The sequence below is a fragment of the Phacochoerus africanus genome, chromosome 10 (assembly GCF_016906955.1).
Source record: "Phacochoerus africanus isolate WHEZ1 chromosome 10, ROS_Pafr_v1, whole genome shotgun sequence".
NCBI lineage: Eukaryota > Metazoa > Chordata > Mammalia > Artiodactyla > Suidae > Phacochoerus > Phacochoerus africanus.
Window position 1 is genome coordinate 356,555 of NC_062553.1, and position 22,509 is coordinate 379,063.

Here is a 22,509-nt window from a genome sequence, read left to right on the forward strand (position 1 = left end):
CTTAACCCACTGATCGAGGCCAGGGATCGAACCCGCATCCTCATGGATACTAGTTGGGTTCATTCCTGCTGAGCCATGAGAGGAACTCCTAGTGTTTTCTTTCCAATAACACTTTTTTTTGGTCTTTTTGCCATTTCTTGGGCCGCTCCCGCGGCATATGGAGGTTCCCAGGCTAGGGGTCCAATCGGAGCTGCAGCCACCGGCCTACGCCAGAGCCACAGCAACGCGGGATCCGAGCCGCGTCTGCAACCTACACCGCAGCTCACGGCAACGCTGGATCGTTAATCCACTGAGCAAGGGCAGGGATGGAACCCGCAACCTCCTGGTTCCTAGTCGGCTTCGTTAACCACTGCGCCACGATGGGAACTCCTCAATAACACTTTTATTGAAGCGTAGTTGATAACAATAAACCTCACTGTTTAAAATGTGATTCGATAAGTTTTGGCATGTTTGTCCATGAAACTATAGCTGCAGTATTTCCATCAGCCACAAAATCGTCTCATGCCCCTTCCAGCCCCACCCCGGGCAGCCCCAGGTCCCCCTTCTGCCACCATCGATCCGCTGGCCTTTCTAGAATGTTGTACAAATGCCATCGCACAGATGTACTCCTCTCCCACCAGCGTCGTTCCTTTGAGGCTCCCTGCACGGTGCCTGTGGCGTGTGTGTGGAGTTCACGGTTTTCCGGGCTGGTCAGCCCTAGAACAGGCCGTCTGCCCATCGCTTGTGGGTGGACGTTTGGGGGGTTCCCAGTTTGGGGCTTTTGCAGATAAAGCCACCGTGAACATCTGTGTACAAATCTTTGCAAGGACATGTGCCTCCGTTTCTGTTGGGTAAATACCGGGGTGCAACTTGAGATCACACACCTCAATTCGGGGTGTGCCTCGCTCTTTGAAACCGTGCTGAAGAGTTTTGCAAAAGGGTCACACCCTTGCCCTGCCTCGCGCGCGCGCGCGCGGCGGGCAGCACCCTCTCAGGCCGGACGGTGCCGTGTCACCTCCCACGTGCACTGATGCTCCGTTTGGGTGGCTTTTTCTGTAGATTCCGTCCGATTGTCCACATAGATGATCGGGGATCATTTACAAACCAAGACCATTTTCCTCATTTCAGTGTGAAGTGGCTTGACCGTCCCGCGCGGCATCGCAGAGCTGCGGGGAGAGCAGACCCCAGGTCGGGCTCTGATGGGAGCGGGAGTCTTCAGCGATGCCGTGTGACGGCAGCTGTCACGTTTTCGTAGATGCTTCTGTCAGGCTGGGGAAGTTCTGGTCTAGGCCAGTTTGCTGAGACCTCAGGGCTGGGTGTTGGATTCTGTCTGGTGTTTGTTCTGCGTCTACTGGGATAATCATGCAGTTTCCTAAAAAGACAAAAAAAAAAAAAAAGAACTCACTTGATTTAATAAATATATTCAGGTTTTCTATTTCTTCCAGAGTGAGCTTTGGTGGTTTTTGTTTTTCTGTGAAGTTGTCCGTTTCCTCTAATGTATCACATGTACTGGCATAAAGTTATTACGGCCGTGCCAATTCTTCTCTGGGCTGAACAGAATCTGTAGTGACCCCCTCTGGTTCCTCATCTTGATACTTTGTGTCTTTTTTATTTCAGAGATTGATGGATTTTATTGGCCTTAAAGCATCAGCTTTTGGTTTAGTAAATTTATTCTTTTGTGCTCTGTTTCATCCTGACTCTCTGCCCTGTTCTGCTTACTTCGGGTTCCTCTGTACTCACGTTTCTAGTTCTTCGGGTGGAAACTCAGGTCGTTGCCCTGAGCCCTGTCTTCTTGAATTAGGCACTGAGAGCAGTAATTTTCTAATTACTCCCTGAACTGCAGCCCACAACTTTCGGACTGCTCATTTCCCTTCGGTTTAAAATAATTTTTAATTTTCCTTGTGGTTTCTTCCTCAACGCATGGGAAATTAGGAAGTGGATAATTGTTTGCAAACATTTGAGGATTTTCCAGATATTTTCTGTTATCGGGTTCTTTTTTTTGGCCACACCCATGGAGGAAGTTCCCTGGCTAGGGACTGAATCCTCGGCATAGCAGTGATAATGCCACGTCCCAGCCCACTGAGCCACCAGGGAACTCCTATTTCTAATATCATTCCAGTGTGGTCAAACAATGCTCTTTGAATGACTTGAATTATTTTAGGGAGTTCCCGTGGTGGCTCAGCAGTAATGAACAAGGCTAGTATCCATGAGGACTTGGGTTCGAACCCTGGCCTCGGTCAGTGGGTTAAGGATCCTGCATTATCATGAGCTGTGGTGGAGGTTGCAGACGTGGCTCAGATCCCATGTTGCTGTGGCTGTGGTGTTAGGCCAGCAGCTGCAGTTCTGACTCGACCCCAAGCCTGGGAACTTCCATGTGCCGTGTGTGCATTTGGAGTGGATAAGCAATGAGTTCCTGCTCTATAGCACAGGGAACTGTATCTAATCACTCGTGATGGAACATGGTGGGGGATAATATGAAAAAAAAGAATGTATAGGGAGTTCCCACTGTGGAGCGCAGAAACAAATCAGACCAGCATCTACAAGGATGTGGGTTTGATCCCTGGTCTCGCTCAGCGGGTTGAGGATCTGGTGTTGCCACGAGCTGTGGTATAGGTCGCAGCCACAGCTGGGACCCCGTGGGAGTGGCCCTAAAAATCAAAAACAAAGAAAGAATGTGTGTGTGTATATATATATATATGAATGGCTTGAATTACTTTACGTATATTGCCACCTGTGGCTCAGGAAGTATTTAGCTGTTCTGTCAATATCGATTAGGCCAGGCTGGGCAATAGCGTTGTTCAGATCTTCTGTATCCCTCATGATTTTCTCCCACTTGCTGAGTCAAATATTGAGGGAAGAGTGTTAAAATCTCCGAGTGCCACTGGGGACTTGCCCGTTTCTCCTGATCAGTTTTCGCTTCACGCATTCTTGCCTCTGCTGTCGAGCGCACGCGCTTTTATGGTGGTTACATCAGCCTGATGATCTTAGAACTTCCGTCCTTAGGAAATGATCCAGTTTGTCTCTGGTCACATTCTTGCTCCCAGTCCACTTTGTCCGGGATGAACACACTCCAGAGCTGTGTGGATTGGTGTCAGCCCACTCATTTTCTCCCACCTTTGCTCTTAACCTAGTTGTGTCCATATTTGGAGTGTGCCCGTGTGGGCAGCATGTGGTTGAATCTTGCTCTTTTTACCCATTCTGATAACCTCTGCCTTTTACTTGGGATGTTTTGATCATTTACATTTAATGTAATTATTAACATAGTTGGGTTTAAATCTAGCATCTCACTAGTTATCTTTTATTTGTTTCATCTGTACTTTTCTCCTTTTTTTCTGTTTTCCTTTGGATTATTAGCTTTTTTTTTCCTCTTTACGGTCACACCCGTGCACACGGAAATTCCTGGGGCTCAGGGTTGAAGCGGACCAGCAGCCTCTGCCACAGCCACGGCCACACCGGATCTGAGCTGCCTCTGCAGCCTACACTGCAGCTTGCGGCAATGCCAGATTCTTAACCTACTGAGCAAGGCCAGGGATCAAACCTGCATCCTTGGGATCCTGAACCTGCTGAGCCATGATAGGAATTCCCAACTTCTTTTTTTTTTTTTCTCACAGTTGCGACCTGTGCCACAGCTGTGTCAACACCAGATCTTTAAACCACTGTGTCACAAGGGAATGTCCTGGGTTATTACATTTTTTTTTTTTTTTGGTCCTTTTAGGGCCACACCTGCAGAATATGGAAGTTCCCAGAGTAAGGACCAAATCAGAGCTGTAGCCGCTGGCCTGCACCGCAGCAACGCCAGAGTCGAGCTGTGTCTGAGACCTACACCAAAGCTCACGGCCACGCTGGATCCATAACCCACTGAGTGATGCCAGGGATTGAGCCCTTATCCTCAAGGAGCTAGTGTTGTGTCCTTAACCCGCTGATCCACCAGGGAACTCCCACAGTGTTCTACTGATTTTGTTCACGTATTCTTTTTTTTGGGTCACACCCACATCCTGCGAGAGTCCCCAGGCCAGGCAGCAAATCCTCGCCGCAGCAACAACCAGAGCCAGAGCAGTGACAATGCCGGATCCTTAACCCCCTGAGCCACCGGGGTTCTTTTATCTGATATCGTAATTCTCCCTGGGGTCCAAGTTGAGACTTTGGAAACGTCTTCCACGTCTCGACTTGACGGGCTCAGCTTTCCCTCTTCACGGGAAACAGAGTCGCATGTGCGTGCTGTTCCTGTCGGCTCCGTCTATCGCTTCTGTCATTTGGGGCTTCTTTTTGATTATCTCTCCCCCTCAGTATCAGTTGTAACCCCTGCTTCTTTCCAGGCCTAATACTTCGTGCTTGCTTGTGTTTGCGTTGTGTACTCTACCTTGCTGGAGGCTGGAGACTTTGTGTTCTTATAAATATTCCTTTTTTGGGGGGTCTTTTTGCCATTTCTGGGGCTGCTCCCGCGGCATATGGAGGTTCCCAGGCTAGAGGTCTAATCAGAGCTGCAGCCGCCGGCCTACACCAGAGCCACAGCAACTCGGGATCCGAGCCGCGTCTGCAACCTACACCACAGCTCATGGCAACACCGGATCCTTAACCCACTGAGCGAGGCCAGGGATCGAACCTGCAACCTCGCGGTTCCTAGTCGGATTCATTAACCACTGCGCCACGACGGGAACTCCAAATATTCTTGCATTTGTTTGGGGAAGGTCACCTGGAAACCGTGTGATCCTTTACGTTTTGTTTTAAGCTTTTCTGGGCAGGAAAAGAAATGCATTTAGTCTGATTTTCCTTCCACTGAGGCAAGACCCTTCTTCCCACTGTAACCCACGTCCCAGCTCTGGTGTGGACGCAGGCTTTGTTCCCGCTCTGTGGGCTCCCATCCTTCTGGGTGGTTCTTCCTCAGCCTCCAGTGGTTCCTTTTCACTCTGGACCGATCTGTACTCAGCCGAAGCCTTGAGGGTGACCCTCTCTGGCTCTGGGGCCACCTCCCTGGACAGCTCTCTCTCCTCTAGGACTCTGCCCTGTGAACTCCGGCTGCCCCCCACCCCCAGCAATCCCTTCCTGCTGGGCTCTGCCTGGGTCCCCACTCCCTGCGCTGTGCCCTGGAAACGCTTTGCAGTCCAGGCAGGGACAACCGTAAGGCTCCCTTTGTTTCCTGTCTGGCAAGGATCACTGTCTCCTGTTTCATGATACCCAGTTTTTCACATATATTTGTCTCCAATTTGGGGGGGATTTTTTTTTTTTTAACACATGCAGAAAGCATGAAACTCTGGTTCCTGTTACTTCATCTGGAACAGAAACAGAAGGCTGTACATTGGCTGTTGGCTTCAATTCCCCGGCAAGCCCTTTCCATCATCAGCGCCGTTTCTCTCGGTCCCACGCTCCCTTGAAGGCGAGGCTGGGGACACGCCTACTTTTCGAACCTCTTGTGTCCAGCTTCTCCCACGGCCTGCCACAGAGCCAGGGTTCAGCATGTCGTGGTTGAATGACGATGGTGCCAAGAGCCGAGGAACCATTCTTGGGCTCACTGTATGGAGCAGGCGGGAGACAGAAACCCTTGCAACCCCCGTGATAATTCTGTGGGACGGAGTTGCAGATGGGAGCGATGGCCCAAGTCTCATTTCAAACGGGCAGTATTTGCACTGGTTCCATATTGCAGGCCCACTGTCACAAAGGGGAAGTGGTAGCCGGCTGGTTGGAGGGCTTCGCGGAGGAAGCGGCCTTGGTGCTGAGCTCAGGCCCCGGCCTGTGCGGAGGAGGGGCCGCCACTCCGTGAGCCTCCACCAGGGGGCAGCGCGTCCCTGCCCGGGGAGGAGAGCCCCTTCAGCGCACACACCTACCCTGTGGGCCAGGCCCCCTGGCCCCCCTGCCTGGCCTGCCACCTCACCTGGGGCCGCTCACCTGGCCGCGGCCCCTCCCCACCGTCCATCTTAGCTCCGGTCCCAGCACTGGCCCACTTCCCATTTTGACCTCCTCCACTTCAGAGCCGCCTCTTCACACACCTGCCCCTGGCCGCCTTCCACCTGTCGGAGCTCTTCCTGCTCTGGCCGTCGCCTCACAAACCTGCCCTCGATGTCTGTGGCGGCCTTCGCACGAGCCCCGCGCTCTCCACCCACCTGCCCATTTTGCACCTGCCCGCGACGCTGCTGCCAGCTGGACCTGCCTCAGGGGGTTGCTGAACTGGCCTTCCTGACTCCCTTCTCTCTGCGGGGCCTCCCAAGTGCAGAAGGGCTCCCCAGGTCTGTGGCTGGCCCTTCACCCAACGTGTAGGAACGTTGGCGGGGCGGGGGGGGGGGAATCACCACCACCCACCTGACAGGTGCCCACACCGTCCAAAGTCAGGGTTTGGGAATGCGCCTTCTCGCTGGCTTGGGAGGGGTGGGCAGCCTGGGTCTCGATGGGCCCCAGACCCTGATGGCTGGCAATCCCTGACCCAGCTCTCCTCTGCCCTGGGCATACTGACCTGTTCCAGTTTTCCTGGAAGGGTTCCTGGAAGAGGAAGCTCCTGAGAAGAGAGGAAGGGAACAGCATGGGCAAAGGTCCAGTGGAGATGGAGGGAGTGCTGCATGGGGTGAGGGTCAGAGCTGGGGGGGGGGCGGTGAGAGATAGACAAAACCCAAGCGTCCAGGGCCTCAGGGGTGGCGGGTTTGGGGTTGAGGGCCCTAGAGAGGCAGAAGTCGGTGATGTGTTTTAAAATGATGAGCCTCAGAGTTCCTATTGTGGCGCAGCGGAAATGAATCTGACGAGGAATCATGAGGCTGCGGGTTCGATCCCTGGCCTTGCCCAGTGGGTTAAAGATCCTGCATTACCATGAGCTGTGGTGTATGTCGCCGATGCAGCTCAGACCCTGCATTTCTGGGGCTGTGGTGTAGGCCGGCAGCTGTAGCTCCGATTAGGCCCCTAGCCTCCATGTGCCACAGGTAGGACCTCCATGTGCCACAGGTAGGACCCTAAAAAGCAAAAAAATAAAATAAAACGATGAGCCTCACTTCCAGCCAATTGACAGTGAAGGGGAAGCTGGGGAGGGGGCGGAGCCTGGCCCACCCATTCAGCCTAGAGAGGATGGGAGTGCGGGGGGGTCGGAGACACCCTGAGGAATGGAAGAAGGGGCGGAGTGGGAGCCAGTGTGTGCGCGTTGCTGAGAAAGAAAGGAAAGGGCGGAGTTCCAGACCCCTAGCCTGGAAACCTCCACATGCCTCAGACAAAAACAAACAAACAAACAAACAAACGAACAAACGAAAGGAAAGGGCAGTGTGGAGAAAGATCCACAGGAGTGCTGGACTCTGCAGTGCAGTGGCTCCAACCCTAGACATGCCAAGTGCTGGCTGGGAAATCCTGGGTAAATTGCCTGCCTCCTCTGTGCCTGCATTTCATCTGCACAAGCAACAGCAAGACACCTACCTGGCTGTGAGGATAAAAGATGGCAGTGTATGCGGCCTTCTCTATTTTTTTTTTTTTTTTGGTCTTCTGAGGGCCGCACCTGCATCATATAGGGGTTTCATCTGAGCTCTAGCCGCGGGCCTACACCACAGCTACAGCAACGCCAGCTCCGAGCCACGTCTGCGACCTACACCATAGGTCACGGCGATGCTGGACCCTTTAATCCCACTGAGCAAGGCCAGGGGTCGAACCGGAGTCCTCACGGATGCCAGTCGGGTTCATTAACCGCTGAGCTAGGAGGGGAACTCCGGGTCTTCTCTATCTTTAACGGGTATTAATGTCTTTGGGTTGCCATTGCCGTCTGGTGGGATGAGCGGAGGGAACGTACCCGCTCGTGGTCAAGGGGATCAGCTAAGCCAGGGCGTCGGGGCAGGACCTCTGTGCCTCACACCACCCAAGACTAGCCTTCCCTGGAGTCACTTGGGGCCGGAGCAGAGGCATCTTAGATCTCCCCTCTGCTCCCACACGACAACCCGGGGCTCAGACCTCAGGGCCCTGACCGCACAGCCGGGGCTCGATCAGAGCCAGCTTCGGAGGTGCGGGGGGGGTTTCGTGGCCTGAGCTTGAGGGCTCTGACGCGGGCGCGAACGGGTGCAGGTGTGAGGCAGGTGTTGCGGGATCTGGAGGTGCGCGAGGCGGGGCTGGGCCAGGGCAGGGCGGTAGGCAGTGAGGGGGCGGGGCGTATTGGGCGGGGACGGGTGGGAACCTAGTGGAGGCGGGGCCCGGGTCCGGCCTGGGGCGTGACGGGCTGCGCAGGGGCGTGGCTGGGCCGGGAGCCGGGCGGGGCGGGGCGGGGGCGGAGCCGCACCCCGGGGAGCCGCCCCGCCCGCTGGCCGCCTGCACCGAGAGGGTTAAGGCCGGGAGCCAGGCGGGCGGGGCGGGCGCGCGCAGGGATTGGAGGAAAGTTTGGGCTCGGGGAGGGGCTAGGGGCGGGAAGAGGGGCGGGGCGGGGCGCCCACGGCGTGTCGATTGGCGGGAAGTTGTGTCGGGGCGGGGCGCGCGGCGGGCTCGGCGCTCGCTCCGGGAGAGTTGACAAAGCCCCGCAGGGAAGGACGCCTCGCGGCGCGGCGCCCCGGGCCCCTCGCCCCGCCGCCCCGGGACCCCGGCCCCGGCCCCAGGACCCACCCCGCCGTCCGCCCCGCCCCCGACCCCCGCCCCGGCCCTGGCCCCCGCCCCGGCCCGGGCCCGAGCCGCCTGCGCCCAGGTAGCGCCGCCCCGTCCCGAGGCCGGGCCCGGGGGCGCGGGGCGGCGGGGTGCGGCGCCCGGGGCGGCGATGTCCGTGCAGCGCGCCCCGCGGGCCCGGCCCTGAGCCTCGCCGCCCGCGAGCCCTGCCGAGGTGAGCCCCTCTGAGCGCGCCCGCGATCCCTGGGGCAGAGTGGGAGGAACGATTCGAGAGAGCCAGGGGCTGGGGCCGGGGGCGGGGGCGGGGGCCGAGAGCGTCCCGGTCCCAGCTCTGCGGTCGGGGGTGGGGGGGTTTGCTGCCTGCACCGGCACGCGCCGCCGTCGCTCCAGCCGGGCCCGAGGTCCTGCCTGCGCCCCGCCCCCGCCCTGCACCCCACGTGGGCCCCCCCAGCGCAAATTTGTCCGCTAATGGCGCAGGCGATTATCTTCGGGGCCGCCGGTGTTGTGTGTCCCGAGGGCAGGGCCCAAGTTACAAGCGCCAGGAATCCAGACGGTGTTTGGGGGGGGGGGCGGGGGAGGTCGGTAATTAGTGTAAACCCTTTGTCTGCCTTTGATACCCACGGTTCCCCCGCCGCCGCTTCCTTCGCCCGGAGCGCGGCAGGGAAGGCGGGGCGGCCCGCACCCCGATCCCCGCGGCCCAGGGCTGGGGTGCTGGCAGCTCCTGGGCCCTAGTCTGGGGGAGGTGGCGATCCCCACTCCTGCGCCACTGACCGACCTTTGAATACCTCCCAGGTCCGCGCTGGCCGAGATGACGCCGAGCCCGGTGTTGGTGCTGCTGCTGCTGCCGCCGCTGCTGCTGCTGGGGGCCCTCCCGCCGGCCGCCGCCGCCCGAGGTGAGTGCTGGCGCCCAGCCCGGCGCCCCGGCCTCCGCCAGCGCCGCCCCTTTCCCTCCGGCCCTGAACCCTGCCCCAGTGCCCGCCTGGCGCGCGTGCCTGCGCCCCGCCCCTGTTGGCTCCTTCTGACCGACCCCTCACCCACGGGGCGCCCTAGCTCACCCACGCGGCCCCCCACCACCCCCGTCTACCCGCAGGTCACCCCTCACTTTCGAGGCACCCCAATTCACCCATGGGGCACCCCTCACCCGCAGGGCTCTCTAGTTCACTGATGCGGCCCCCCACTCACCCATGGGGCACTCCAGCTTACCTCTGGGCCTGCCTCTCCTATTGTGGCGCCCTGGCTCACCTGTGGGGCACCGCAGCTCACCCATGGGCCCCCCTCACCTATAGAGTATCCTCATGTCACCCACGAGGTACCCCCAGCTCACCCACGGGTTCCCTCTGACTCTCAGCTTGTCTGTGGGGCCCCTTTCTTGCTGGCAGGGTGGGCTCTGGCCCCAGTTCCCCTCAGGACACACACATACACACACACACCCCCCTGCAGCTGAGGGCAGCTGCTTATGGTGGATTCTTGGGGGATGGGCTGCTGGGCCACTGTCGACCCAATTAGGCCCCTGGGAACCTGTGGAGACCCCCATAGTGGTAAGGGTTGGGTGTGGGACAGTGGGGACATTCTTGGCATCTGGGACTCATAAACCAGCCCTGGGCCCTAGGCCTACCTGTCTCCAGGAAGGGACAGGGTGGGACTCGGGGGGCCGAGTTCGCAGCATATGGCGTAGGGCTGGAGGCCTGTCTTAAGGCAGACCCTGAGACCACCTACTTGAAGCTGCGTTGTTTCTTTTTGCGTGTGCCACAGCAGGACCTGGACGTGGGCTCACACACCCACAGTGCAAGGGAGGCCCTGGCGCCTGCACCGGCCCCAGCAAGGGCCGGCCTCTGCAGATGGGCTGGGGCGATGCGTGCCCGCGGATCCCACCGCCATGTTCGGTGCTGGCCGCCCTCAGCCAGGCGGGACCTGCGGCCGGGCCGGCCCTTCGGATGTGTTGGCCACTCAGGATTGTCCTGGCCCTGTCCACCAGTGCTCTGAGGCTCTGCGCCCGCCCCCGCCGCCCAGCGGGCGCACTGAGCCCAACCCGGCCTTATATGGCCACATTCGGGTGTGGGGTGGCGGGCGGTGGCCCAGGTACCCACCCCCCCATGTCTGCCCCGCCGGGGACTGGCCGGCTGGCTTGAGGGTGGGGGCTGCCCAGGCGTGGCCAGGACGGGCAGCATCCAGGGAACTTCGGACACTCAGGTCATGCCCAGCAAATACCCCCATCCCCCACCCACCCTGTTGCCAGCGGCCTGGACTCTGATTCCTCTTTTATCTGCTTGGACTCCCCGTCCCCGCCCCTGCCTGTCCTCTGGCCTCTTGGCCAGAGAGGCTCTGGAGGCCACTGGCCTGGCCTGGTATTGGCTGGAGCCTGAGGTGGAGTGGTGGCTGGCGGTGGGCAGTGGTGGCTGTGGGCGGTAGGGTCTGCTTTGGCACGGAGGGGCCCAGAGGGGCCACACTCTGCTCTGTACCCCTTGGCTGAGGCCTTGGGCTGCGTGGGGAGGCCCTGGCGGCCCAAAGGAGGTGGGAGCCGCTTTCCAAGGCCGACGACCTCTCTGGTTGCTGGTGGGGGGTGGGGGGCTCTTCCGGAATTCTCCTGGCTTCTCCTCCAGGCCTGGCCTCAGGGGCAGCGTTGTTTCAGGCGATTCCCACTCGGCTCCCGCTTGGCGGGGGGGGGAGAGGGTGAGTGTGGCCCTTCTTTAGGCCGGCAGACCAGCAAGGAGAGAGTTTGCATGGGTTTTGAAAGCCAGAAGGCCGTTTTGCCCGCAGTGTCACGCTTTCTGGAATTGGTATATTTCTACACTCGAGTCGTATTTTTAAAGTTCCCCTTTTCCCAAAGTTTCGCAATCTTGGTAGGTTTGTCTTAACTGGTTTTTTTTTTCTTCCAAATTTGAAAAAAGATAGGATTTGGCTTTCTTCATTTCCATTTTGTTTCTCACAGTGGGAACTTGAGAGGTTCGGAATGAAAAACCTTTTACAAGCAATTCTGGAAGAAGTCGTTTCGGGTTTTCTGCAAAGTGCCGCCTTTGAACTTTTCCGAGGACAGTGCAGTGGATGGTCTCTGAGCAGCCAGCCCTGAAGGCCCCTCCCCTGTCCCCTGTCCCCTGGACCCGCCGGTGTGCCCGGTGCCCCACCTCCAGCCGGCCGGCCTGCCTCGGGGCTGGCCTGCCCCGGGGCTGTGTTGGGAAGGCTCCGCCGGGATGCGTGTGATTCCGTGCTGGGGGCATGTGCGCTGGCCGTCCTCGGCCTCTGGCCAGGCTGCGGGGGCCCCTCCTCCCCTCCAGGCCCCTCCGGGCAGCACTGGCCAGTGTGTGGCCAGGGCCGAGGTGGACGTGTGGGAGCCCAGCCCAGGCACCGCGAGGTGGGGATGTGGGCCAGCAGCCCCATTGACGTCTTGTCTTGGGCCCCACTCCTGGAAGGGAAAATAAATCACTGTCCCCTCTGGGGGGAGGAGGGAGCCGAACAAAGTCGCCTTTGGCTGGGCCTGGAAACGCTGCTCCGCCGGCCCGGCTCCATTGTGCCGGGATCAATGGGCCTCCGGTCCCGCCCAGCACCGCGGCCGAACGAGGCGGAGGGTGCCTCCCCCCCCCCCCCCGCGGCGGCCCCAGCCCTGGGATGGCCCCGGCCCCTCGGCCGCTGGCCGCGGTGCCGGGAGGCGGGCTGCGGCCAGCGTGCTGGCCTCCTCGGGCCCATTCTGTGCCCCGCTTGGTGGCCGCGGCCCCGGCAGGTCCAGGTCCCGCCCCAGTGGGCCGACAGCACGTGGGAGGGAGGCGCCCTCAGGCCTGTCCCTGCCCCACCGCCGCCCCAGCCAGTGCTGCCACCCTGCCCTGCCCACCACCTGCTCTTCCTGCTGGTGGTCACTGGGTTCTCCAGCCTGACTTCTCTCTGGGTCCCGGAGAGCAGGGGCTGCCGTTCTGGGGCCCGCGGTGTGGGGCATCGGGAGGCTGGGGGGGGCAGAAAGGCACACGGTCGCGGGGCCAGGCCCCGGCGGGCCTGAGGGGAGGTGAGGAGAGGAAGGCCTCCAGCTGGGGCGATGGTGCGGGCAGAGGTGGACATCCAGGGGACACGGGTGCCCCCGTGTCGCTGGGCTAGGGGCCCTGCTGGGGGGGAGAGGCTGGTCAGCGGGGCGTGTGGGGACGAGGGCCTGGGGCCATTGTGGCCACAGCCTTCCTGCCTCAGTGAGGCGTCCTCTGGCCTCCGTCCACACCCTGTGTCCCCAACTGAGCGGCTGGGGGCAGGGCCTGGAGGCTGGCGGGGGGGGTGGTGGCGTGGACCCCTCATCCAGTACAGACCGGCCCCCTGGGGGGGGACCGGCGGGGTGAGCGGCGCTGTCCTGGGAGCTGTCCCCAGGGCGCTGGCGGCAGCTGCAGCAGGGGGCTGCTCCAGCCTCGGGCTGCTGAAACCAGGGCTTCCCATCTTGGCAGGAAACACAGTTGCTTTTCTTCCTGCCGGGGAGTTTATTTCGTGGGAGATTTACACAAGCTGCGTGCCGTCGAGTGGCGGGCGGGGAGGGGATCCCCTCAGGCTCCCGTGGTGCTGAGCCCCAGGAGGGCCAGGGCTGTGGAGTGAGCTGTCCTTGTCCAGGGTCACCGCCAGTGGCTGTGGGGCTGTCCTCTGAGTTTGCCATCTGCCTGCCTGGGTTCTGGTGGGACGGTGGGGCTGGCTCTGGAGCTCAGCAGGATACAGTGTGTGCCCCTTGAGGGCTGGGTGGCCCACTGTGGGGTCTCTGGGGTTTGAGGGGGGCCAGTCTGGGCCATTGGCTTGTTCAGGCCTTGTAGACTCAGGCCTGTCCCCGAGAAGCGGCTGTGGCGGTTGCAGTGGCCGTGGGCCAGGGTGGGAGCGGAGCAGGTAGGGCAGGTGGAGGTGGGAGGGAGGGGCCCTCTGGCCTGGGGGGCTGCCGGGGGCAGGTGGTTTGGGCAGTTTGCTGCTGAAGCCCTTGCAGTTCTGCTCAAATGCCAAGGGGCTCCAGGCTCAGGAAGTGTCCTTGTCCCACTTCTAAGGCGACTCCGATACCCGGATTGGGGCCCAGGGGGCCGGGGCCCTTTGGGTGGTCTGCGCCCCGGGCATGTTACCCTGTCGTCCAGGTCCGGGGCCAGCATGTGATGGAGGCCCCTGTGGACCAAGGCCATCTCGGTTCTTGGACAGCTGGGAGCAGGTTGGGTGCCTCTGGGCAGGCCTGCCAGGGACAGAGTTCTGCGAGTGACATTTGTGAGGTAGGGGGTGGGTGGCAGGTGTGCGTGGGGTCAGGGAGTCAGCCTGAGTCTGGTGGACCTAGTGAGATCTGGACAGGGGACAGGGGACAGGGCGTACCTGGTGTGCGGCTGAGCCCCTGGGTGGGTTTGTGGCAGTGGGTGTATGTGCTGCTGCCCAGTCACTGTCACCTCTTGGCGGTTCACATGGGGACCCCAGTGACGTGGCAGCATCGGAGTGATGCTCTGGGCCCCTGTGTGTGCCCTGGAGGTGATCGGGACGGGGGCCCTGCAGTTGGGGGTCCACTGAGGGTCCATCTGGGGGCTTCCAAGAAAGAGAAGAGACCCAGAGACCCCACGCCTGCCGGCTCCCCTGGTGCCTGGCTGGGCACTGGCTGGAGGGGACGCCCCAGCCGGCTTGCTCGGTGGGTCAGGCTGTCCCTTTGCCACGCCCAGAATGGCCTGGTTTCCGAGGCAACCACCTGTCCTGCGGGTCCTACCAGTTCCACTGCAGGTCCCGTGGGTCCAGCCCCCAGGGGCCGCCCTGGGCCGGCTGGTGACCAGAAGCCTGTGTGCACGTGTGCACCCCGGAGCCTGCCCCTCTCTCGGCGGCTCTGTGGTGGTCCTCACCTGTGCCCCCTTGTGGGGTGCTCCTGCCCTTCCCCCAAGACCTTGCATCCTGGGGTGGAAACCGGCCCCAGGGCCTTCCTAGCTCACCGCCTGCACCCGGTCCTCAGCATGGGGTACTCTCGGGTGCCCCCTGGCCCAGAGGTGCCGACCCGAGCTTCTTCCTGAGCTCATCCTGACCAGCGGGACTGTGCCTCCTGGCTGGCCACCCTCACCCCCCGGCCAGTCCCAGCCTGGTCAGCCTGATGCCCACCCAGGCCAGAGATTTCTAGGGCTCGGCAGGGCGTGCCGGGGCCAGCAGTCCTGATGGGCTGGCCTGGTGGCCCCTGTCCTCTCACCCCTACCTGTGTTTGTGGCTTCAGGGGGTGAGGCCCGAAACTGCTGGGTACCTCCGTTGGTCTCTGCTGGTCCCTGGCGCATCAGGCCTGGAGGAGGGGTGGGGTCTGGCCCAGCATCTCCTGAAGGGCAGCCAAAGGCCCTGGGCAGCGGGGAGAGGCAGAAACCAGTTCCTTCCATGTCCCCCATGGCCAGGACCCTGACGACCATGAGCAGGATAGGGAGCGGGTCCAGATGCAGCGGCGGCCGGGGCAGAGCAGCCTGCTCCTGGGGATGGAGGGAGGAGGGGGGCGGCCCCCAGGCCTGTGAAGACTGCAGGAGACAGTGCTGCTGGTGGCATAGGCAGGGGCGTGGGGCGGGCTGCACCCTGGGGTCTCCTTTCCATTCCTCTCGGCGCTCCCTGGGCCCCAGGGCAGGAGGGCGTCGGCTGGGGTTACTGCAGGGTCTTGTTTAACTGAACCTGGGCAAATGGAGCTCCGGTCGCTCAGGGGAGGGGCTGGGGGCCCGCGGGGCCGCCGTGCTCAGATGCTCAGAGGTGGGTTGTGTGAGGCGTGTGTCTGGGGGGCAGCATCAGGGGTGACAGATCTGGGTGTGACTCCATCTCGAGGTGGGGGGCCGGGGTTGTGGGGCCCTCCAGGTTGCTACACCCTGGCCTCTCCCTGCAACCCCTTCTTGACCCTGTTTGCACAGCAGGGGCGGAGGAGAACAAGGGGTGCCACCTTGGGGTGAGACTTGCCCCATGTCTGCCCCCTTCTGTGTGCCATCTGCATCCTGCCTGTGCCCAGGCTTCCTAGGGCTGTGGCTGCGGGTGAGCGCAGGTTGGGGCTTCCTGGGCAAGGGGCTAAGGTTCCCCCTGGGCCAGGATGGGGACCCCTCTGGCCCTCCCTGCCCACCCTCCAGGGCCCTGTGGGTCTCCACGCTGGCCTCAGTTCCCCCCACCTCCGGGCGGAGAGGCCGGTGGGACTCCCGGTCCAGGTGGAGCAACGGGGCTTGTGTTTCCCAGGCTAGATGTAGAGCTGGCGGCAGAAATTCCCAGGAGTCTGGGGGGCCAGGCCTCCGGCTGGTGAGCCTGCCGGGGTCTCTACAGAGATGGCGCTGGGGGGCAGGGATCTGGCCTGGCGTCTGGGTCCAGCAGAGCCCAGGTGGGGGCGGGGCGGGCCAGGCGGGGCTGCAGAGGGGAGGGGGCTGTTTGCTTTAGGATAAGGCCGGCTCCAGCCGGGCCGTGCTGCCAGTCCCCCTCTCTGCTCGAAGGCTGGCTCATGGGGCCACTCTTCTGGCCCATCTGGCGGTCACGTGGCTCTGTCCCTCTTTGCAGTGACCAAGGCTGTATCCCTGCCACCCAGTAGCTGCTCCGCCCCCCTGCCCCGCTCCTCAAGGTCTCCCCCTCCCCCTGGCATGGTCAAGTTGGTCCTTTCTCTGCCCCTGAGGCGTGCCCCTTCAGGGGCTGGGGGCTGTTGGGCCCCGGTGGTGGCCCCAGGATGCAGCTGGGACAGGCAAGCCCAGCAGGGAGGGACGCTGTCCTGGCGCGGGCATCGTTCTCCCCACGTGCGTTCCAGCCGCTGCATGTGCCTGTGTGCACGCGGGGGACCTTGTGCCTGTGTCTGTGGAGCTTTGTGCCCAGGTGTCAGCTCTGGAGGCCCAGGGGCCCGGCTGGGCTGGGAGGGCGCCCTCTTTGTGCTGCAGCCTGGGAGGCCCCTGTGAATGGTGGAATTTCAGGCCGTGACAGGTGGACAGGGTCTGCCTGGGAATGAGGCTAGGACCCTGGGAGGCCTCAGGAGGCTCGCTAGTCACTGCGGAGTGGGTGCCTGGGGGTCCCTGCAGACAACTGAGTGATTAGGGAGGGGGGCGCTCAGCTCCCCTTCCAGGGGAATCAGGAAGAGGGGCTGGCTGGCACCCACGGCTCACTGTCCAGGAGCTACAGGGCGGGGGCGGAACAGGATGTGTGCGGGGGCGTCATGGAGGGATGGCACCCAGTGTCTCTGTGTCCTCACAGGCCAGTCCGCTGGAATCGGAGACTCAGAACCCCCTCCCCAGCTGGGGCTCCAGAGGAGCCCAGCCCTGGGCTATCAGCTCCCTCCACTCAAGTGGGGGGGGGCACTCCCACCCCCTGCGCCCAGACAGAGGCGACGAGGACACATGCCCCACTCTATGAGGGCCCCTGGGAGCTGCTTCATCTCTGGGGGACCCACAGGAGCACTCTGGGCCCTGGTTGCAAAGCGGCAGCAGAAGCAGCTGGCAACTGCGTGTCGAAGAAACACCAGCTGGTTATTAAAAACACATGCCACCCTCAGGCCTGAAGCCACACAGCATTACAGAGCAGTGCAGCCGGGATGCGGGACAGCGGCCCTCACAGCCTGGAGGGGCTGCTGTGAGGGCCGGATGCCCCTCCAGCGGCTAGTGGGCGATGTCATGGGAGCCAGGTCCAGCCAAGGCCCTGGGAAGGGCAGTGGGGTGCCCGTGGCCGCCTCTTCTGACCTGGGAGGTAGTGGGCAGGTTGACCGTAAGAGCCCCGCAGCCCTCCTGGTCCCGCTGTGGTGCAGGAGCTGCAGACTGGCCCGGGCTCAGAGCCAGAGCCATGAGGCAGGCCGAGGGCCAGCCAGGAGATAGCTCCATTTCTTTCTGACACCTGCAGTGTCCTTCCATCTGGCCGGTCACTCGCTGTCCTCTAGGCCTGGTCACATCCACCGCACTTGCACTTGACCCCAGAGGAAACGAGGCCCGACCTGCGTTGGGAGGGGTGGGGGTGGGTTTCGTCCCTCTGGTGAAGGACACCACGGTCTCAGCCCAGGACTTGGGCTTCGCCCCGGGCTGGTGTGCCAGCTGCTTGCCCTCTGACCCCAGGGCCTGGGATCCTGCTCCCCAACCTGGGGTGGCCTGGCTGGCAGGAGGGAAGCCCTTGTCCAGGCAGCAGACCTGGTTCGATGCAGTCCATCCGCACACACAGACAGGCACGGACAGGGCCCGCAAACACAGGGACACAGGCGCACAGGCACACGTGGGCCACCAGCTGCCTGCAGGGAGGCGGGGAGGGGCTGCCCTCGATTGCCTGTGGACATGGGACCTGGGTGAGCCTCTCTGGCCGGCCGACTATATTGGGATTCTGGTGGGGCACCCAGTGGGCCCTGGGCGAAGACTGCCTAGCACAGGTGGGGGAGCAGGGCGTCATCTCAGGGTGGAGTCCTGGGTGGGGCCGGTCCCTCCCCCCGGCTTCCAGTGCCCCTCCTGCCTTGGCCCTGACCCCCTGGCAGTCCCCTCCTCCCTGCCTGAGTCCTCTGACTCTCCCGCAGGCCCCCCGAGGATGGCGGACAAGGTGGTCCCACGGCAGGTGGCTCGGCTGGGCCGCACGGTTCGCCTGCAGTGCCCGGTGGAGGGGGACCCACCGCCCCTGACCATGTGGACCAAGGACGGCCGCACGATCCACGGCGGCTGGAGCCGCTTCCGCGTGCTGCCCCAGGGGCTGAAGGTGAAGGAGGTGGAGCGAGAGGACGCCGGCGCCTATGTGTGCAAGGCTACCAACGGCTTCGGCAGCCTCAGCGTCAACTACACCCTCATCGTGATGGGTCGGTGCCAGCTGTGCCAGGGCTGGGTCTCGCCTGCGTGCCTGATCCACTCAGGCCAGGAAGCAGACTGTCCCTGTGTGGCCCCCACCCCGCCCCACCCCCACCCCGCCTGAGCTTGGCCCCATCACCAGGACCAGACCCTTCCTGCGCCCTGCCTCTGAGCCCAGCTGGGCCCCACCTCCTCAGGCCCCACCTCGGGGGTCTTCTTCCTCTGAGCCTCTTCTCTCCAGAAGTTCTGACCTGGGAGCTGGGGCTGGCCGGGGGGGCCGTGGGAGTGGGCACGGGGGTGCCCCAGGTGGTGGTCCCATGGAAGGGCAGACTGGCGGGCCAGGCGCGCCAGCAGCCTTGGCGTCGGCCATGACTTTGAGGCTCAGGTTTCGGAGTTCAGAGGGGCCGCCGGGAGGCAGGGCCTTCTGTTCTCTGGCTCTGGGGCCCAGGCTTGGGGACTGGGCGGCGCCCCCAGCAACACACCCTCCACTTGCTGGTACCAGGCGCTGGCGCCTGACCCTCCCCCACGGACTCCTGGGTGGGTCCCTCGAGGCAGGCTCCCTGGCAACACAAAGGAGGAGCCTGACCCATGCCCTCCACCACTGGGTTCCGGGTGGGGTCTGAGAGCCTGGCCTTAGTCCTGGGCCAGCGGAGGAGGCGGCTGTCGCAGGGAGGGGGCATTCCCCACGGGCTTTCTCTGGGACGCGGAGTGGGAATTCTGTGGGTGCCCCACCCCCTGGTCCTTTCAAAGGGGAGGATGACCGGGCGGTATGTGAGCCATGTCAGCTCACCAAGCCCTCGGCCCCTTGATGTGGGCTAGGGTTACTGCAGCTGCCGGCTGGGCCCTGCCCCCCACCTCCCCCAGGCCCTGCAGACCCCCCGGAGCCAGGGTGGGGAAGCCAGATCTCCAAACACCCACGCCTGTCGGGGTCACCTGCACCCAGGGAGTGGGCTGGGTGGGCGGTTCTCGTCCAGCTGTCTCTGGGATTCGGAGATGTGGGTGTGTACCCACGGCCTCCTGCTGGCCTTTCTAGAGCTGTCCCAGCTGGGCCTGAGGCTGGGGCCTGGGAACCACGCTGGGGTCTTGTGGGGGCTGTTGAGGCCCCTCTCATGCCACTTCCTCTCTGCAGATGACACCAGCCCAGGAAGGGAGAGCCCAGGGCTCGATGGCCCCTCTGGGGGCCAGGAAGACCCAGCCAGCAAGCAGTGGGGTGAGCACCGGGGTGGGGGGTGGGGCAGATGTCACCATCCTCCTCTAGTCGGGTGGGGGCCACCTCCCCACACCACCCGCTATGCTGATGTCTGTGCCCCCCCCCCCACCCGCAGCGCGGCCCCGCTTCACGCAGCCCTCCAAGATGAGGCGCCGGGTGATTGCGCGGCCGGTGGGCAGTTCCGTGCGACTCAAGTGCGTGGCCAGTGGGCACCCACGCCCTGACATCATGTGGATGAAGGATGACCAGGCGTTGACGCGCCCAGAGGCTGGCGAGCACCGGAAGAAGAAGTGGACCCTGAGCCTGAAGAACCTGCGCCCTGAGGACAGCGGCAAGTACACGTGCCGCGTGTCAAACCGCGCCGGTGCCATCAACGCTACCTACAAGGTGGACGTGATCCGTGAGTGCCGGGAACAGGGGCGGGGGCAGGCTGGTGCCTGGGGGCCGTTCCCAATGCATGTCCCTGTGCAGAGCGGACGCGTTCGAAGCCTGTTCTCACGGGCACGCACCCCGTGAACACGACGGTGGACTTCGGAGGCACAACGTCCTTCCAGTGCAAAGTGCGCAGCGACGTGAAGCCGGTGATCCAGTGGCTGAAGCGCGTGGAGTACGGTGCCGAGGGCCGCTACAACTCCACCATCGACGTGGGCGGCCAGAAGTTCGTAGTGCTGCCCACGGGCGACGTGTGGTCGCGGCCCGACGGCTCCTACCTCAACAAGCTGCTCATCACGCGCGCCCGCCAGGACGACGCGGGCATGTACATCTGCCTGGGCGCCAACACCATGGGCTACAGCTTCCGCAGCGCCTTCCTGACCGTGCTGCCAGGTGCGTGGGCCCCGCCCCGCCCCGGCCCCGCCCCACCCCGCCCGGGCCCCGCCCCTCGCGTCGTGACGTTCCCGCCCCCCCCCCTTGGTTTCTCCCTCAGACCCAAAGCCTCCGGGGCCCCCGGTGGCCCCCTCGTCCTCGAGCACTAGCCTGCCCTGGCCCGTGGTCATCGGCATCCCGGCCGGCGCCGTCTTCATCCTGGGCACCGTGCTCCTGTGGCTGTGCCAGGCCAAGAAGAAGCCGTGCGCACCCGCACCGGCCGCTCCCATGCCTGTTCATCGCCCGCCTGTGGTGGCCCGCGACCGTGACCGCGGTGGCGGCGGCGGGGACAAGGACCTGCCTGCACCCACTGCCCTTGGCACCGGCCCCGGTGTGGGGCTGTGTGAGGACCTCGGGCCCCCGGCGCCCCCCCAGCACCTGCTGGGCCCGGGCTCCGCCGCTGGCCCCAAGCTTTACCCCAAACTCTACACAGACACGCACACACATACGCACACGCACTCACACACACACTCACACGTGGAGGGCAAGGTCCACCAGCACGTCCACTACCAGTGCTAGAGGGCGCCAGCTTGCCAGCCAGAGCTCTGGGGTCTCCCGGCAGGCGGAGGGCAGGCTGGTGGCCGAAGGCCGGGAGCACAGGTGAGAGGCGCCCTGCGTGAGACACACACACCTGGACACACATACGTGCATGACATACCTCTGAACACACACACAGTCTCTCTCACACACACACACACACACACATGCACACACACACACTCGGACTAAGAAGCCCGTGGGAAGGTCCGTATGGTAACTTTGCAGTGCGCATGTAGCAATGGGCTTGCTCATGAAGGAACCCCTTGGCCCCATGAGAAGGATTTCACTGAGGCCATGGTCCCCCCCCACCCGGTTCCTGGCAGGAGATCTGAGAGGCACCCTGGCTTTGCAAACCAAAAAACTCCGACCCCTTCCCTACGCCTGCCTGCCTCTGTCCCTGCCCAGGCTATTTTTGTCACCACCTGTCCTGGGTGTCCAGGAGTCCACCAGTACCCTGGGCAGGGGGGGTCTGGCGGAGCAGTCCTAGGCCCTGTCCTGAGAGGCCGGAGCCGCTGGGGGTGGCTCCCGTCCCACCCGGCCCTCCCCCACCCCCCTGCCTGAGAGAGGGGGCCTTGATATTTATATTTAAGAAATTAAGATAATAATATTAATGATGATGAAAGGAGGGCCGGGCCACAGGGACTTGGCCTTCCCCTGGGGCCTCGGGCCCACCTCGCCTTGGGGCCAGGCTGGAAGTCCACCTCGGGACCCATCACCCATGGCCCGTGGCGGCCCCGCCCTCTGTAATTTTATAGAGAGTTTGAGCTGAAGCTTCGTATATTTAATTTATTTTCTTAAACAAGAAAATGTGCATCCTTTCGTCTAAGCTGGTGCTTCTTCCCATGTGGCTTCTCTGTACATGCGCCCGACGCCGGGCTTGGGCTCTGGAGCCGGGGGCAGAGGAGCCCCCCCCCCCCGCCCAGCGGGTGTCCCCTCTCTGTCCTGGCCCGGCCCGCCCTGCCTGCTGCGTACCATCCCCCTGGTGGTGCCTGGGTGGCCTCCCTCTCCAGATGGGGACGCCGAGGCTCTGACTCGCTCGGCCAGCAGGCAGGGCTTGGGTTGCCTGTGGCCCAGAAGTTCTGGAGCCTCTTGAGAAAACTCACTAAGAGGGCTTGTGCCATTTTAGCAAAGCCCTGAGTGGCGTACGAAGGCTCGCAGGAGGGGTGAGGCCCGGCTGCTGCTGGTTCTCAGAGCTTAGGAAGCAAGCACAGGCTCAGCCTGAACAGGCCAGGACCCCCACGATCCTACCCCCCCTGAGCCCCCCAAGGTGTGGGCCGAGTCTGCCCTCCCAGCTGCGGGCTGAGCCCCTCCCTCTGCTCCAGCCTCCCGGGGCTGAGTTCCCAGTCTCTCCGCCGGGAGACGGGCTCTCTTATCCTTCTCCACGTCCCCCCACCCCCTGGCCTCCCAGAGTGGACCCCGCTCCTGTCCCCGAGGAAGCTGGGGCTAGTGCTAAGGGAAGGACCACTGGGGTGGGGTCCTAACCGCATAGGTGGTGACCGAGGTTGGGGGAGGGCCAGCGGCTTCCAGGTGATGGAGGCCACCGAGAGTGGACACGGCAGGCAACCCCCAGCTGGTGACTGAGCAGATGTGCCCCAGACAGGACAGGCTGCCGCCAACGCCTGGTTGGGTTTCAGCCTGAGGGGGCGGGGGGTAGAGAGAGGGGAGACCGTGGGCGGTGGGAGA

The 22,509-nt window shown here is 62.8% G+C and overlaps 1 protein-coding gene and 1 long non-coding RNA gene across 2 annotated transcripts; one reads left to right on the forward strand and one right to left on the reverse strand.

Moving 5' to 3' along the window:
* Window positions 1-355: 355 nt before the first annotated feature.
* On the reverse strand, window positions 356-9,432 carry LOC125138228 (uncharacterized). Its single transcript, XR_007137607.1, has 3 exons — window positions 9,299-9,432; window positions 6,425-6,466; window positions 356-1,351 (listed from the first exon to the last, which is right to left on the reverse strand). It is a non-coding gene; the product is annotated as an uncharacterized LOC125138228 (long non-coding RNA).
* On the forward strand, window positions 8,634-21,652 carry FGFRL1 (fibroblast growth factor receptor like 1). Its single transcript, XM_047799543.1, has 7 exons — window positions 8,634-8,737; window positions 9,316-9,416; window positions 17,951-18,223; window positions 19,342-19,422; window positions 19,538-19,822; window positions 19,894-20,247; window positions 20,348-21,652. Exons 2-7 carry the CDS (start codon window positions 9,332-9,334, stop codon window positions 20,803-20,805), a joined length of 1,536 nt encoding a protein of 511 aa, XP_047655499.1. The 5' UTR covers window positions 8,634-8,737; window positions 9,316-9,331; the 3' UTR covers window positions 20,806-21,652.
* Window positions 21,653-22,509: the final 857 nt, after the last annotated feature.